At 43.6% G+C, this 17797-nt stretch overlaps 1 protein-coding gene across 1 annotated transcript in view; it reads left to right on the top strand.

The window, feature by feature from the left end:
- SMAD1 (SMAD family member 1) overlaps positions 1-9139 on the top strand; it is a 47030-nt gene extending 37891 nt beyond the window's left edge. The window contains exons 5-6 of the mRNA XM_004588134.3: positions 3413-3669; positions 7786-9139. Of these exons, the coding sequence (XP_004588191.1) occupies positions 3413-3669; positions 7786-7929 (401 nt within the window). The 3' untranslated portion in view covers positions 7930-9139. The remainder of the gene's footprint in view (positions 1-3412; positions 3670-7785) is intronic.
- The last annotated feature ends 8658 nt before the right edge of the window (positions 9140-17797 follow it).

Here is a 17797-nt window from a genome sequence, read left to right as displayed (position 1 = left end):
CTTATGTAGAAACCTGGAAAGACTCTATTTGTTAAGTATCGCCCAACTCCCTTTCCTTTACAATGGCAAGCACCAGCTGAAAACCAAAGTGAAAGGCAAAGTCCATTCCCAAGAGGAACAGGACCATACAATTTTGGAAATAATCTAAGCTTTCCTTTTGTGAGTATTAGAAGAAGAAAGTAAAGTTGTGCTGAGAGAGAGAGAAAATTTGCCCAGGAGACAGTCCTATTCTGTTTAAAGGGAGAGCTTAATACTGTGAAAGCACCTTAAGGTTATTAGTCCTTCCTAATTTAACTTATACTTCAAAGCAGTTCTTGTCAGAATCACAATGTCATGTTTTTCAAAAGCTGGATAGTGTATTTTGTCTATTACCTGGAAGGATAAACAAGTGAGAAAAATGACAGTAGCTAACTTATTCAATAGATGAGTAAGGAAAAATTTCCTGATGTTAGAGTTAATAAAACATTCTAAAACATATAAAGCTACAATTAAGTAGTAAAACATTGTAAAACTGCAATTTGCGTATAGGCAAATTGAGCTCAGAGTGTATATTTTAAGACTGTGTATAAAAATTTAATGCATGTTAAGTGAAGTATAATAAATCAGTAAGGTCTTCTAATGGTCCTATAGTGGCAGAGTGAACTTCTGAATGGGGCCAGGGGTAGAAACTCTGACCTCATACCATAAATGAAAACACTATAACGAGTTGGATATTTTTAAAGAATTATTTAAAAGCTAGAAGAAAATGAATTGATTGGAGAGGTAGAAAATTTCTAAGCACAAAGCAGCGTGAGGCCGGCCCAGTGACTCAGAAGCCCAGGTCCCATACTGAAGCACATGGGTTCAGTACTCACCTCTAGCTCCTGGCTCCAGATTTCTGGGTTTCCTGCTAGTGTAGACACTGAGTGGCATCAGTCATAGCCTAGGTAATCGGGCTGCAGCCACTCAGCTGGGATGTCTGGATTGATTTTCTGTCTCTCAGCTTCATCCAGGCCTTTGACCACTGTAGACATTAGAGGAGTAAACCAGCATATGAGCAGCACTCACCCCTGGCCTCATCTCTCTCTCTCTCTCTCTCTCTCTCTCTCTCTCTCTCTCTCTCTCCCCCTCCCTCTCTCTTTTTCTCTCTCCTTCCCTCCCACCCTCCCCCTCTTTCCCTCCCTCCCCCCCCTTCCCCCTCTCTCCCCTCTCTCCCTCCCCCTCTCTCCCTCCCCCCTCCTACCCTCCCCCTCTTTCCCTCCCTCTCCCTCTCTCCCTCCCCCCTCCCACCCTCCCCCTTTCCCTCCCTCTCCCTCTCTCCCTCCCCCCTCCCACCCTCCCCCTTTTTCCCTCCCTCCCCCCTCTCTCCCTCCCTTCCCCCTCTCTCCCCCCTCTCCCTCCCCCCTCTCTCCCCCCTCTCCCTCTCTCCCCCCTCTCCCTCTCTCTTCCTCCCTCCTTCTCCCCCCCTCTCCCTCTCTCTCTCTCTCTCTCTCTGTCCCTCTCTCTCTCCACCCCCTCTTGTCGCTCCCTCTTTCCCCTGCTCTTTTAAATTCAAAATAAAATATTGCTAGACATTTGACTAACACACTTTAAACTTGAATAACTTAAAAAATATATCTATAGGAGAAACACAAATGGCTCAAAAAAAGTAAGCCATGAGAGTAGCATTATATACAAATTAAAAACAATTGAACTATTTTCTAGCTATAAGTTAAATAACATTTTTTTAAAGATTTATTTTCATTAGAAAGTCAGATATATAGATGAGGACGGAGACAGAGAGGAAGATCTTCCATCCAATGATTTACTCCCCAAGTAGCCACAATGGCCAGAGCTGTGCCAATCCAAAGCCAGGAGCCCGGAGCCTCTTCCTGGTCTCTCATGCAGGTACAGGATCCCAAAGCTTTGGTCCGTCCTTGACTGCTTTCCCTGGCCACAAGCAGGGAGCTGGATGGGAAGTAGGGCCATTGGGATTAGAACCTGCGCATTCAAGGCGAGGACTTAAGCCGCTAGACTACCACGCTGGGCCCATTGTTTTTGTTTTAAGCTCAAGTTCAGTACAAGCAGGAACAAAATGAGAAAGGCTCTTAGACATTACTAGTGAAAGTGTAAGTTGATACCAGCATTCTGGAAAGTCTTTGGCATAGTGATTTAAAAACCTTCAGTTAGTTACTTCACTTCCAGGAATCTCTAAGAATATTGTCAGAAATTGCCCAGAAACATTTGTCATGGTATTGTTGCAATAATAAAATTATCAACCCAGTAGTCCACTAATTGGAGAATTGTTAAATTGTTACATACATACACCATCAGGCAGATATTGTAACTGTTTGCCAAAAATTTTAATGAGACCCAAATGGGAATATAATGTGTCAAACTATTAGCAATTGTTATCTCTAGCCTACTAGAGGATGATAATACTTTCTGCTTCTTTACATTTTGATTTTACTTTTTAAATTTTCTCAACTAAAAATTGTAATTTTTAGAATCAGGAAGAAGGCACACACACACACACTTTTAAATAATTTTTCCTACCTCATACCAAAAAAAAAAAAAGAGCTTCTGCCTCAGCAGCTTTGTGATTATTGCAGAGTGTTAACCCTTGTGTACACATACAGACACAGCACAATATTTGCATGAGACATTTATTTTCACACCCAGGAGACCATGCCAGAACATGCAAGGCGGATGGATGGAAGCCACAGGGAGCATGGCTTTGCTTCCTTGGTGGTCTGTGTAAAATCATCTCTCTTTAATGGTGTGAGGGTTGCTGCAATGGGTGGATTTCCTCTTTTACTTTTTGAAAAAACTGGGTGAGGTCAATCCCTATGCTCCTGGCACACTGGGTCTCTCAGGAAGAGGTTTGTAGGAGGCGGGAGCCTGATGAGATCCTGTTCCACGTGGTAGGAATTATTCTAGTTTATTTCTGTTTTTTTCACTGAACCTCAGAAGCTGTCAGCAATATCTCTTCCACATGTAGTTTTCTAGTTCGATTTTCTTTTTACCTATGCACCCTAAATCTTCCCACACAGCTTAGCTGCTTCCAGAAGATCATGTAGTATGAGACTCCCACAAAGGAGTCTGTTTTCCGATGCTGTGTTTGTAAGGTGGGAATGTAGTTTCCGTCTGCAGCCAAGTAGACTTGGCACTTATGAAGCACTTATCAAAGTGAAGTTGTTCTACTTGTAATTATTTTTGAGAAACTTTTATTCTTTATTTCCTAGGAGCCTCCTTAGACACGTTTTGACACCTGGACATCTTGTTAACTAACATGGTTAACCTCAGATTTTATTGGTTGTGTAAGATTTAGATGTGTCTAACCAGGGCAAGCTTAAGTCCTGTAAGATGTATGTGTGTCTGTTGAAACTGCACAAGTGCCTCTCTGCCACACAGCAATGGCTAGCATGACTGACCGTGTGCTTTCTTCCTGTAGGAGTTCATCTTTATTACGTTGGAGGGGAGGTGTACGCCGAATGCCTCAGTGACAGTAGCATCTTTGTGCAAAGCCGGAACTGCAACTATCATCATGGATTTCACCCCACTACAGTGTGCAAGATTCCTAGCGGGTGTAGCTTGAAAATTTTTAACAACCAAGAGTTTGCTCAGCTCTTGGCCCAGTCGGTGAACCATGGTTTTGAGACAGTCTACGAGCTTACAAAGATGTGTACCATACGCATGAGCTTTGTAAAGGTGAGTGAGCTGGAATGCCTCTTGGGAGGGCTCAGCATGCTGTTATTGCTCTAGGCTCTCAGTGGGTAAGTCTGTACGCTCTTGACATACTCAGTTGTCCCAATGAGCTGGCCTAGTATTTACACACTTTTACAGTTTAACAGGGCTGTCATTTAGGAGGGTATAATTGGAACATAGCAGTTAAACATCAATAGTGGTAGGCATCATTACCCTTTTTTTGTTCAAGTAATTCTGTGTCTGCTATTTAACACCATTGGAATATGTTATACTATATGTTTAACACAATTTAAACGTGATAATCCTGTTGCTTTTGTTTCAGTGATATGTAAGTAATCTGCCAAAAATGCATCACACTGGAAACAGTTCTTGTGGTCTTTTTTAATGGTTCCAGTAAACTTCATGATTTTCCACTGTTACAGAAGTTTAGGGGCAGACGTCTGGTCTAACAGCCAGAATCCTATAACCAAGTACCTGGCTTTGATACCTAGCTTAGCTCCTGTCCTCAGCTTTCTACTAATGCAGACACTGCAAGCAGCAGTGATGACTCAGGTAACTGGGTACTTAACCACTCACAGCCAAGACCTGGATTGAGTTCCTTGCTCCCGACTTTAGCCCCACTCAGTCCTAAGTGTTGTGGTTTTTGTGGGCAGTAAACCAGCAGGTAAAAGCTCTGTCTTTTTGCCTCTGAAATAAACAAATGGGCAGTTTAAAAGATTCATATCTAAAAAAGTTGGGGTTGGTATTTTGTGTAGCAACAATTAAGCAGCCGCTAGGGACACCAGTATTTGATGTCGGAGTGTCTGGTTCAGATCCCGGCTGCTCCCTCTCTAATCTGGCTTTCTGCTAATGCACACCCTGGGTGGCAGGAGTGAAAGCATAAGGACTTGGATTCCTGCCACTCACGTGCATGGAGTGCCCCACTCTCACTTTGCCCTGAAACCTGCCTGGCTGTTGAGGGCAGTTAGAGTGAACCAACAGATGGGACAGCATTCTCCGTTTCTTTCTCTCCCTTTCTCTCTCTCCTTACATCTCTCTGTCTCCCTCCTCTTTCTCTTTCAGAATATAAAAATAATAATTAGGATAATAACGTCCTCAACCAAAGGAAAACAGATGGTTTAGCTCTAAGCTTATATTCGAAATTTTGAGAAAAGAGGCTAAAGACATTACTCGCAATAATGAAGTTTGCATGTTATACCTCCATGAGTAAAACCCTTCAAGGTGCCAGTGAAATTTAAAATTTAAAAATGTGATTGGATTTCATGAGTCTGTGCCTTCCTGTAGTGGCCTTCTTGCTTGTTCCCAAGTTCTCAGGGATAAATTTTCATCCTGTTACGTGGAGAAGCAGGCCTAATTACACGTTCGGGTGAGGCAGTCTCCTTGTGTGTCTTGTCTTCAGAAGCTCACCCAGCTTGTTGTGAAACCTGTTTTGTTGTGTGTTTATTCCTGAGGATAATTTGGAACCTTATGCTGTTAATTATCCTTCATATCCAGTATGTCCTTTCCTGAGTGTCATTTCATCAGCTACAACTTGGAGTCACTTCAGCAGACTCTCCGTGTTTTAGCATGTTTTTTCTGGATGTAGAATTCAACAGTTCTTTGGAGTGGAGTCTGTAACCTCTTCAATATTATAGGAAGATGGTTTTTTTCCTGAAGGAGTTTGACCTGTATACTGTGCACAAATGACCTTTCTTACCTATTGATGACACCCACTCTTTAGACTCTGACTTAGCATTTTGGCTTGTATGATTATTGAAAATATTTACTTATTTTTATTGGAAAGGCAGATTTACAGAGAGGAAGAGAGAGCGAGAAAGAGATCTTCCATTGGCTGGTTCACTCCCCAAATGGCCACAGTGGCTGAACCAGAGCCAGCCCAAAGTCAGGAGCCAGGTACCTCTTCTGAGTGTCCTATGTGGGTGCAGGGTCCCAAGGCTTTGGGCCATCTTCCACTTTTTCCCAGGCAGGGAGCTGGATGGGGAGTAGAGCAGCCAGGACACGAACTGTCACCCATATAAGATGCCAGTGCTGCGAGTAGAGGCTTAGCCTGGTGAGCCACCGTGCTAGACCCCACTCGTGGGCTTTTAAAAGAGTACAGTGACTTTCCCTTTACTGTGGGACTGAGGGACTCTTGCCTGGTCCTCACATTTGTCATCTTTAGAATGGGGTTGTAGAGAGCGGGGAACTGCAGTAATTACTATGCAATCCCTGATAATTCTGTTATTACCAAAGAGTCCTCTAGGAGAACTTAGAACTCTCAGACTCCAGTAAACCTTTCCCTCAAACTCGTTGCCTGTTGATTATCTGCTCCATTCTAATTGTTGTACGTCTGTACAACTTTAATAGCGTACTCAAACATAATTTTTACACCAATAGAAGTATTTGTAACACAAATCTATACTTGAAAATGTTGAGTTCATTCATTCCACAAATCTGGTAGTACAGTTCTAGAAAAAAGGCTTTTTGTGTAGTGTACATTTAATTACAGTATAATATGTGATGTGATATGCCTTAGTGTGGAGAGTTAGGCAAGCTCTAACACCTGAGATGCTGGATTTAGAGACCTGAAGCTGAGTAAGTCTTATCAAGAATTCTTGCTAACACCATCAGCAGTGGCTGCGTAAGCAACAGGAAGGCTGCACACTGTTTTTAGAACTGTGCTTTCTTATCATGAGGACAGCACACGTTGTTCTTCCCCACTGAAAATCTTCGAAGTATCTGAAACCCTTCACTAATATTAATAACCAAATGTGTACTGTTTCCAAGGTGATCATTTGGGGACATCATTATTAAACATGCATTTTACAAATTATTCACGGTAAACACTCAAGTATCTGAAAATGCTGAGTCAGTTCTGCTGAGCAAATATTTCTGGAGCTTTTACTTTGTGCCGATCACTGTGCCTGGTGTTGGAGGGCAGAGATTAAGTTCTGCCTTCAGAGAGCTTACTGTCTAGTGGGGCAAAAGGCATACAAACAAACCTATTGCTTGTTTTGTGTGTGTGTGTGTATGTGTTTTAAGATTTACTTATTTTATTTGAAAGTCAGAATTACAGAGAGAAGGAGAGACAGAGAGAGCTGTTTCATCTGCTGGTTCATTCCCTAAATGGCCGCTACATCCAGAGCTGGGCTGAGCCTAATCCAGGAGCCAGAAGCTCCCACATGGGGTCTTGGACCATCCTTTGTTGCTTTCCCAGGCCATAAACAGGGAGCTGGATAAGAAGTGGAACAGCAGGGACACAAATGAGTGCCCATATGGGATGCTGGCTCCAACAGGGAGAAGATAACCCTACTATGCCACTGCACTGGCCCCAAACAAACCTGTTGAGTAAATGTAAGAGTTTGATGATACATATACAAATGTGCTTTACACATGCAAGTGTGGTTCATATGTCATAGCTTTTCCTGGAACTTTTCATTATTCAGTTGTTTTTCTGGAAACTACTGAAGTAGGTAGACTGCAGAAAGCGGTAAAGCCTAAGCTTCTGTGATACCCCTCGTGAGACAGGGGTTGTCCGGAACTTTGTATTCTACCCTCCATTCGTGGCAGTGAGTTTGGGATCTTTACAGTACCAAAAGCATCGTTCTCTGTTTTTGGAATGACTTTCTGATTTTGGACTTAGTGTTCTCAATTCCGTAATGCAGAAGCTGTCTAGCCCAGGTTAAGCCTCTTGTGCAAATGAATGATGGAATCTGTTGATTTAGAGTAGTGGCTAGGTGTCTAAGAGCTCTGGGTTGCTTTCACTGTGTTCTTGTCACTTTTGCTTAGAGACTCAAAGACCTCGTGCTTCGTGTTGCCAGGAGGAGCTTCAGGGGCTAAAGGTAGATGTAGCAGAGGGTGAGTCTAATGTAGCTCTTTGTTTCCATGATAAATGAGATGTACAAATAGCAATTACAAGTAATTAGATGGACAACGAACATCGGCGTTAAACAGTGCCTTTGTTAAGTCAGCTAAAACTGTCCATGCTTCTTCCTGGATGGACTTCAAGGAGATGATGCCCATTTCCTGCAGTCACCCGCCACATCACACATGTGCGTGTGTGCTGTCAATACAGTCTCAGAGTAAGTTGTAACCATTGAGTTAATTAAACAAGCTGAACTACTTGTGTGCTTTCTCTAGGGCTGGGGAGCAGAGTACCACCGCCAGGATGTTACTAGCACCCCCTGCTGGATCGAGATCCACCTGCACGGCCCCCTCCAGTGGCTGGATAAAGTCCTGACTCAGATGGGCTCACCTCACAACCCCATCTCATCCGTGTCTTAAGGGGCTTCTGCCGCTTGATGAACGCTATTGAGCCTTGCATGTACTTGAAGGATGGAGGAGTCAGACACAACTGCGGACTGACAAAGGAGCCTTGATCGTACTTGACCTCTGTGACCAACTGTTGGGTTCAGAAATCGAAAATCCTTGGTAACATACTGTTGATGTGGGGAACCTGTTTCGTTTACACTGAACCATTCTGTTGTAAAATCAACTAAAATGCAGATTCTTACCAGAATTTGTTATATAGCTTAAGGAGAGATGGCCAAGCCAGGGACAGATTACCTACTAAAAGAATGGGCCTAAGAGATTGTTTTGTGTTTGGCACTTTAAGGTCATCGTTTGGCAGAAGTTTAGCATTAATAGTTAGTCATTCTGAAGTGTGTTTTTTATCAGGTTTTGGAGCCCATGTTTGAGTTTCGTTCCATGGGTTTTCATGATATTTTAAAGCTATTTGTTTAATAATGATTTTTGTTCATTTTTTTGAGTAAAGGTTAATCTTGATGATATACATAGTTATCTTCCTAAAGTCATATGCTGACCATACTGCTGTCAGAATAATGTTAGGCGTATGCTCTTTGCTAAATATGTATGTACAGAACATTTGGAAGCTAAGAATTGATTAGACTAGTGAACTTAGGAGCCTTTGTGGGGCCGGGGCTGGGGGGGAAGGGACAGGACAGCTGCAATTGTGGAGTGTCCTCCTGGAAACATTCAGGTTGTTGCTTTGAAGAAACAAACTGATGTCTGAGTTTTGCTGTGTTTCTGTTTTTAGAGATTTTATCCAATTCTTTTTTTCTTTTTCTCAACATTCTTCTGTCCTCCAAAAGAGCAGTTATGCAGCTGGTTAATTCCTGTAACTGTGAGAGCAATTGATAATTCCTGCCATTCAGAAATCAACTGCCTATGTGTTTCAATACCAGTTGTATGGAGTGTTTGAATTTAATAAGCAGTTTTTATGGAGTTTACAGTACAGAAATAGACTTTAATTTCCAAATGAATTGTTTGCCAAACCTAGTAACTCTGTTGAATATTTGGAAGAGTTTAAAAAAATCCCTTTCAAACACTTAATTTTTTTGTACTATGTTTGGTTATATTTTTCTTCTGTTTATCTTTTATACTCACTTATGCTCTCGTACATTGAATACTTTTATTCCAAAACTAATGGGTTTTATCTACTGGAAATTTTAAATAAACCTGTCATTATTGCTTACTTTGATTAAAATTTGTCATTTCCTTTTTTCACATACCACTCGATTTTAGGCTCAAGATTTGCAACTCTTTCCTGAGTTTTTTTCTCAAATATTCTCTACCTAACAGAGCTGAATGAAGAAGGCAGTAGAAAAAGGATATCAGATCTTGACAAGTTTAAAAAAATGTTTAAAAAACAGCCGGATTTTATGGCGTGTGTTTTAACGTGAGGAATTTCAGCAGTGGACAGCATCTAGTCACCCAGACGTCCCCGGTGGTGACTGTGGATGAGGCTGCACGGGGGACTGTTTGAAGACATGCCAAAGGAGAGGGGCTGAGAAATAAGAAGAAAGGATTACTTTTGCAGTCTCCTGAGAACTGGTAGGATCCTCAGCACCTGCTCCTCTGCCTTCCTCCCAAAATAGCAAGAATGAAGGAAAAACAGGTTTATCCGTACAGGACACAGATTTGAGGGCACTGAGGTTCTTTTGTGGCCAAATGCTTGCCATTCTTCCTCCTTTACATTCTTATATCTCTTTTTCTTTTTTTTAAAGATTTATTCACTTTATTACAGTCAGATATACAGAGAGGAAGATCCTCCGTCCGATGATTCACTCCCCAAGTGAGCCGCAACGGGCTGGTACGCGCCGATCCAAAGCCAGGAACCTGGAACCTCCTCCAGGTCTCCCACGCGGGTGCAGGGTCCCAAAGCTTTGGGCCGTCCTCGACTGCCCTCCCAGGCCACAAGCAGGGAGTTGGCTGGGAAGTGGAGCTGCCGGGACCAGAACCGGCACCCATATGGGATCCCGGGGCGTTCAAGGCGAGGACCCCAGCCACTAGGCCATACCGCCGGGCCCACATTCTTATATCTCTTTAAAGGAATGTATTTACAAGCCCTGGAATTAAGGGACTTCCCCATCCCACTCCTTCCGAAAACCATTTCAAAGAAAGGAATGCTTCCTCTTTCCCCCCGAAAAAAAAGGATAATGTTTATTCCCCAACACTCTCTGCCGCCTGTTACCCTGCTGCATGTGAGGGAAACCTTGGCCAGAAACTGGTTGCAAGCACAGATTTGTGCCCGACTTGCTGTGTCACTAAAGTTCTCTGTACCTATGTTTTCTTCCATGGAGATGATGTGTTGTGTACTTATCAGAAAATTGGAGTAAGGATCGGTGAAATTTTAAAATGTGTGAAATGCTTTAGAAATGTGAGTCCCACGCAAGTTAGGGGGCATTGTTATCTTGAGCCAGCTCCCATATACATACTGTTTTCTACTTGGTTAAGTCATTTATGCACAGGGCATTAAAATGAAGGATGGTGACAGGTGAGATAGAAAGAAGGGGCTAAAACTATTGGGCTTCATGAAGTTAACTGGAAGTTATCTGAAAACAAAGCTCTTGGTTGAGATTGCTTATCCTTTTTCTGGTGGAATGCTACTTTCTGCTTTCCTTGAGTTTCCTTGATTGCCCACTGGGCCAGTTGTACAAGTTGTTGACTCAGTGCCAGGAGGCAACTGGATGCTCCATCAGATGAAATGCCAAGAACATTCTTACTGGTTGAAGACCCTTGGAGTTGATAGCATGAGGCATAATTAGACCCTTCCTGCTTACAAGTAGAGTTGTTTGTACTTTTAGCAAAATCTTACTGAAAACCAGTGTCATTAGCCATTAGAAGCATAACGTGTTTTGGACATTTTTAATTAAAAGAATGGAAAAGTGGAAGCAACTCTGTTCTCATTATTAGAAAAAAAGAAAAGGATCTGATCCAAGTAACACCAAAAAGCAATGTGAACTGTTTCAGAACAGATGCATTTGATGCCACTAAGAAACTAGTAGCTGGGATCATAAGGTCTGGAGGCCATGGAGCTACAGCCTCATGCCATCATTTAATAGTATTTGACCTCCAGCAAAGTTCTGTATTTCTCTGCACTGCTTCCTCATCCATAAAATGGAGGCCATCAAACTGGCCTCATGAGGCCATTGTGAAAAGCAAGTCAGTATGTGTAAAACACTCTTAGCACCTGTTCCTGTTGCTTCTAACTAAATCTGCCTGGGAAGACAACCTGATGGGAGTTGGAGTCCACAGATATTTGTTGAAGACCAGCTTGCCTTAAAAACCTTTCATGAACACAAATGTTATCCTCAAAGAGCCTGTTGGCTAGAGAAGGAACTCTAAAGGAAGAAAGCTCGTCATTTGTGGGACCCAGGTTTCTACACTTATTATTATTATTATTAAGACAAGTGGAGAGAGATTTTCTATCCACTGGTTCATTCAATAAATGTCCCACAACAGCCAAGGCTGGGCCAGGCCAAATCTGGGAGTTCTGAACTCTACCCAGGTCTCCCATGTAGGTGGCAGAGATCCAAATAACTTGAGCCAATATCTATTGCCTCCCAGGCTATATACACATCAGCAGGAACTGAATCAGAACTCAAACCAGGCACTCCAGTGTAGGTTGCAGGTATCCCAGGCATAGACTTAGCCCTGTACTATCATCCCCATATAGCTGCTTTTGTCCTGTTTAGAACATGTACTGCTACTCTTTTTTATTCCTGACACCATTTTTCTTATAAATGAAGAAACTGTTTCAGATGCTAAATAACTTGTCCAGTGTTACCTAGACTAGTTAGCAAGAAATCAGAATTTCAAGACTCACTTTGCAATCTAGTTAGGTCCCTCTAGTCCTTTCTGTTACTAGTTTACAGATATATGAGCTTAGTATAAAATAACATAATGAAAAATAAATAAAGACTTGATTAGACGGAAACAAATAGACCTTACAGAGAAAAGTGTCATTCAGAGTTGAGCCTTGAAGAGACTTGAGGAGACAGGTGAGAGCCTCGGTGATAGGTGCTGTTGTGTGGTTCGTCTTTGTGTGTGTCACCCGATTTCTAAAGATGTGCCTGGAGTCCCCAGGTTCCTACGGAGTTTCATAATATAGAACATGATGTTTCCGACAACCATGTCATGGTCCGAGCAGCAACCTGCTCTCTGGAATTCTGGGGTAGGAAAGAAGGAAGAAAGCTTTGCCTGCATGGCTAATGAGACAGTAAACCTTGGGAACTGTCTCTTGCCATTCCATCTGTTGTATGGACTGGAGATAGAGGCTTTTTCTGCTCCTGGGTCTCAGGATTGATGAAGCCCTGTTCTTTGCTATCCTCAGTAGAACACACTGGACAGATAGCCCACTCTTTTTCTTAGTGTGTGTGTGTGTTTTACTTGCAAGTATAGGTTTAAGTAGTAAGACAATATTTGACTTTCTTCTTTTTCAAAAAGGCCTTTTTAAAAGATCAATTTGCCACAGAAATACTTGCTCACTAAAGCATTTTAAAGTGTTAGATGAACTAAGAGTTTATTGACCTTTTGAGTTATCTTTGAGCTGATTAGGACGACCTGGCCTGGAGTCAGGGTCTAGAGATTACTATGCCCATCTCATCAAGGATAGAGATGATGACTAACTCCATTCCTCCAGCACTTCTGGATACAAATCCTGGGCCAGACATGGTTGTAGGGGATCAATTCTTATCCTGCCTTTAAGGAATCTGCATGCTATGGGAAAAGCAGACAATTAAATAGACAGTGATAACCACTGTGCCTTGATAGCAAGAGGCACTATGGGGTGCATACCCATGCCGCAAGAGCAAGGGAAGCCTTCTTAGAGAAGGTAGTGTCCCAGACCTAAGTCTTCTTGCACTAACTAGGTATTAACCTACCAAGGGTGGGGAGGATGACAGGTGTACCAGGCAGAAAATAAAAAGGCATGAGTGGGAAAATCAGGCCCCTTGAAGAGTATCTGGGAATTGACTGTAGCTGGACTACAGGGAGAGTAGCTGGGGCACAGAGCCTTTGTGTACAATACTAAATAAGGAAAGCGGGGTGTACAATAGACCTGGTCATTAAGGATCGTGTGTATGTTGTAGCAAAGACTGGTCTGTTTTGCCCAGGATCTTTGCTCTTAGATGGTGAATGATTGAGATCACTCAAGGATCAAACAGACAAGAGACAAATGAACGTGAAGGAAATGAGTGTGAGGGAACACAGGAAGAAGCTACCCAAGGCAGAGAAGAGTCACAGAAGCCCAGGGAAAAGTTTCAACAAGAAAGCGTGATCATCACTGCAACTAGTATAAGATAGAGAAGGCTAACGATTTAGACAAGGTTTCAACTTAGGAAGTCTGATGACTGTACAAGTTTTGAGGAGTGGTACATGAAACCAAATGATAAGGGTTGGAAAGTCTATGGTATGGAGTACAGGAAATGGAAGCAAAGAGTATTTTTATCCCCCAAGTTTATTGGTGAGGAGGACATAGCAATGAGATGTTGGCTCGAGAGATGAATAGATGTGATGGAAGCCTGTATTGGAAGCAGGAGCTACAAACATGCTGGAAAGGTGACATCAGGTTCCTTGATGAGTCATCTCCTGGCAGGAGTGACTGCAGAAGAATGGAAAGGTTAGAGCAGCTGCTGTGAGGACAGGAGACCACCAGAAATCAACCACAGTGCTGTCAAGTGCACAGCTGCACAGGTGACCTTAAAGACAGCACCATCTGTTTGGTTGTATAAAGGCTCTGAAACTCAACCACAAGAGCAGAAAAGTGTGTTGCAGAGGATCCTGGAGCTGAGGACGGACAAGGCAGCCCTGGCAAAGAAGTTCTGTTGGACCAAGGACTGTCCCTGGCAGGATGGCCTGTGTGGTCCTGGCTAAAAACTCTACGGGGTCCCAGAAGGCAAATGAGAGCCTGAAAGGAGAGCCAACAGCACTGTCTGTGTGGACAAGCACCAGTCTTCAACTGTAACTCCTCAGGGAAAGGAGAATGCAGGAATCCCCAAATTTTGAAATGTGATTCCCAGAGCAAATATTCATAAATGGGTGGCAGAAAGAAGAACTGTGGGAGTCACTAAACAGGCCAGAAGATGATGTTTTGCTTTTATCGCCTCTCTGACTAGCACCTGATCCAGAAGAGGCATTCAGTAGGTAGTGAACAAATGATAAGGTCCAGTGTCATGGGCATTCCTGCCCTATAGGATGATGTAGAGAATACCGTATAGCTAACCAATGCAGTGAAGGCAAGTGGTGAGAAACAAAAATTACAAGTCATCAACCAGCCAGGAGACCCAGACTTGGCAAAGAAGACAAAAGCTGTGTGAATGAGCATGCTCCATCCAGTCCCCTTGGGAGCAGAAAGAAGGCAATAGGAGAGGACCAGGTCTCCTTCTCCCCTGACAGAGGTGGGGATTGGATCAGAGCTTGGCAATTTTCAGAGGTTTTCATCTTCTGCCACCTATGACTTTTTGAGAGTCTCTGCAGATGACATTCCAGGAGGACTTCTGGAAAGTTTATGGTTCAGATCACAGGTGGAGTGATGCTGTGAATGTAGGAGCTGGGGAAAGGAGCCAAGTGTGAGGAGACAATGAGGCTGGGGCAGCACACTACCTCAGGATTCCTCCTAGTGCAGATCATGGACTGTTGGCCTCCCCAGCTCACATCAGTAATGACTTGCAGTGGACCTCCTGCCTGCAGTGTGACTGTGGGCAAGGAGAGGTCACAGGAAACAGGAGCGTGGTGACCAATGCAAGATCTTTTCCTCTGTCACCGTTCTGGCTAGTGGAACACGCTTCTCGCCACCATGCACACTGATATCTAGCAGCAGGTGACAGAAAGAATCATGGCTCTGAAAATCTAGTTTTGGTAGTTCCTGAATACCAGCTAAAGGGTGGGCAGTTGGCACAGCAGTTAAGGCACCACCTGGGATCCCCAGACCCCACATCAGGGTGCCTGCCTAGATCCAGTCCCAGCTTCACTGCCCATTCAGCTGCCTGCTAATGTGCACACAGAGGCAGCAGGTGATGGCTCAAGTAGCGGAGTCCCTGCCCCCCACATGGGAGACCTGGGTTGAGTTCCTGGCTTCCAGCTTGGGTTTAGCCCAACCCTGACTTGTGGCCATTTGGTGGAAAAGCACTGAATGGGAAGCCTATCTCTCTCTCTCTCTGCCTTTGGAATAAAATGAAAATAAACAAGGACATTTTAAGCACCAGATAAGTTGTTTAGGACATCTTAAAAGGATATGTTCCATTGATTACTCATTTTCTTATACCAACAGGTTCTATTTATTTAAAAAAAAAAGGCAGAAACTAATGATGTGCTGTGGCTTGCGTACTACCCTGCTCTGATTGCAATACTCTGAGATCTCACCAAAGCAGAGGATGATCTATTGACAGAAATAGTTATTGATTTCTTTGTTCCATATGGATTTATTTTTCTTTTGGGAGAACTTGGGTTGTACATATTAGAGGTGGTTTGCCAAAAAATCCACTTTTTTATTTAAGTGTGGTAATTGTGTACCAAGTACAATTATATAATTCTTAGGTGGTTTCCTTTTTAAGGCCATTGTCCTCAAGCAGGGTACAGTAGTCAAACCTCAGGCCTGCAGGTTCCAGCCACTGAAGTGGAAACATCTTGTCCACAGATCTGGAAGTTCTGTGTTAGCAACTGCAAGAACATCATCATTTGGGTTTGAATGAACCCAGTGATTAAGAAGTAAAGGCTATTGTATGGAAGAACTTGCAAGCAACTTCTCTAAGGAACAGATCGAGAAAAGCTGATGGTTTATAAGTTCCTTTCTTGATTCCTCTCCCCAAAATGACTGAATAAATAAATCAAAGTAGCAACTTTGTTTATCCATAATCATAGACTAAGTTTGAAAGAGGAAAAAAGAAGAGAAACAACAGCCCATCCTGTAAAGCTGCTTGTTCCTCTTTAAGACTAGACACATGTGAGAACATTTTCTTCTTCCCAGTGGTTTTAGCCAGGTAAACACTGGAGAATTAGTCATGGACATCTTATTTTCATCCCATGGAAGAGATTCATAGGCAGATTGCTCAAATTTTAGATTAGTTATTTGAGAGAAAGAAAGCACTGTTATCCCTACCTCACTCCTCAAATGCCTGCCATGAAGGGGACTGGACTGGGCCTCCAGCTGAGAGCTGCCTCCCAAGGTCTGCATTAGCAGGAAGTTGGAGTTAAGATCCAGAGAAAAGAATCGACTGGCTGAGTGGGACACAGATGTCCTCACAGCTCGGCTGAGCACTTGACTGGACCTACACTGCAGATGTAATGGTTAGGATTAGACATTTGATTACACAGACCTGTGTTTGATACCAGTGCCATGACTTTCTAGCCATGTTATCTCAAGTGCACTGATACCTTAGCTTCAGTCTTGTGATCCACGAATCGATATAACCATCACCCTCTCATTGGCTGTTGTGAGGCTGTGATGTTGTGATGCCTATTAAATGCTTGGCACTTAGCCCCACAGTGTGTGCTTCTAGATGCCTTAAAGCTCCTGGCATTGATGATGAAAGCCTACAGGACTCCAGAACAGTTTCAGGAGCGCTCAGCAGGTGGAGGGGGAGGCGGTAGCCTGCACAGCATCCTGGGGATGTGGTAAAAGGCTTGAAATCCGGGTCTTAATTCCCACAGCAATAATAAGCATCATGGTAAAGCAAAGAAAGAAAAAACAGTGCTTGGCTGCACAACCCAGGGAATGTTCATAAAGCAGGTCTGTCAGTTTCTCCTGAGGCTTCTTCCAGCCTGGGTCCCTGTGCGGACTCCGTGCTAATGGGAATGAAGTGACTCAATGCTAGGGGCCTAAGCAACGGTGCCTTCAGGGTGCTTTGTGCAGCAGGTCATCATTTCCACGGCTTCTCCCACCCCTACTTTATAGACTTGCTGCTCGAGAGCCCTTGTGACTCCCAACACTAAGAAACTGCCTTTACTCCTGGTGCCATCCTGTGTTGCTGCACCTGGTCACACCTGCTGGCTTCTCCTCGGAAGCTGGGGTCAGACCTGCTGGACACCAGCTTCTCCTCGGCTCTCCCTCTGGCTGGTGTGCCGTGCCATTTGCAGGACAGATGTTCTGGGAATCCTTCCACCCATGGGAAGTTCGCCACCAGGGCCACACCTTCCCCTCAGCTCTATTCCAATCCCAAATTCTTGTTTATCCCTTTGCAGGCAAGGATTATTTCGGGAGGGTAATTTGACCTCTGCCAGTCAGGACATTGAGGTTGCTATTCTACTTCTGGAAATGGAAGCCTCGTAACTGGGTGAGCTGGCAGCCACTTTGCCCTGGGTGTCTGCCTAGATACACAGCAGATTCTCCCGTTACCAGTCATTGTGTATTAATAACTCACTTGTATCTAGTAAAACCCATTAACTCGTGGCCCTCCCAATTTTCCTCACTCACCGCCCCCATGCTTGCTTAAATATATTTAGAAACTTGAATTAACATAGGCCTTTTTGAGTGGGGAAGGAGACAAGAGAAGCCAAGTTAACATTGACAGGATGTGTAATTCTACTTAAGAAGAAAGCGTTAAACCCAACACCACTCAGATGTGTCTTTGAAGCTGATCCTCCTGACAGGAAAATCCGTTAAAATTTGAACTAGCGAGACTCTGCCACCCATGCGTTGTGACATGGGTTGATCTATCTTTAAGGTGGGTGTGGCAGTTCTATAAATATCTCAGGCCCCAGCTCATAAGGCTCAGGAAGTGAGGCGCAGGATGAGGTAAGGGAGAGAGGAATGGCTTTATGTCAGACACCCCTGAGCGCCTGTCCCCTTCTCTGGATGATTTCTGGAAAGTTTCCTAGACCTCACGAGATGGGATTTTCTCTCCTCAAAAGG

The sequence above is a fragment of the Ochotona princeps genome, chromosome 7 (assembly GCF_030435755.1).
Source record: "Ochotona princeps isolate mOchPri1 chromosome 7, mOchPri1.hap1, whole genome shotgun sequence".
In the NCBI taxonomy this organism is placed as follows: Eukaryota; Metazoa; Chordata; class Mammalia; order Lagomorpha; family Ochotonidae; genus Ochotona; species Ochotona princeps.
The sequence above is the reverse complement of the archived record's forward strand: the minus strand, read 5'-3'. Positions and strand labels throughout refer to the sequence as shown.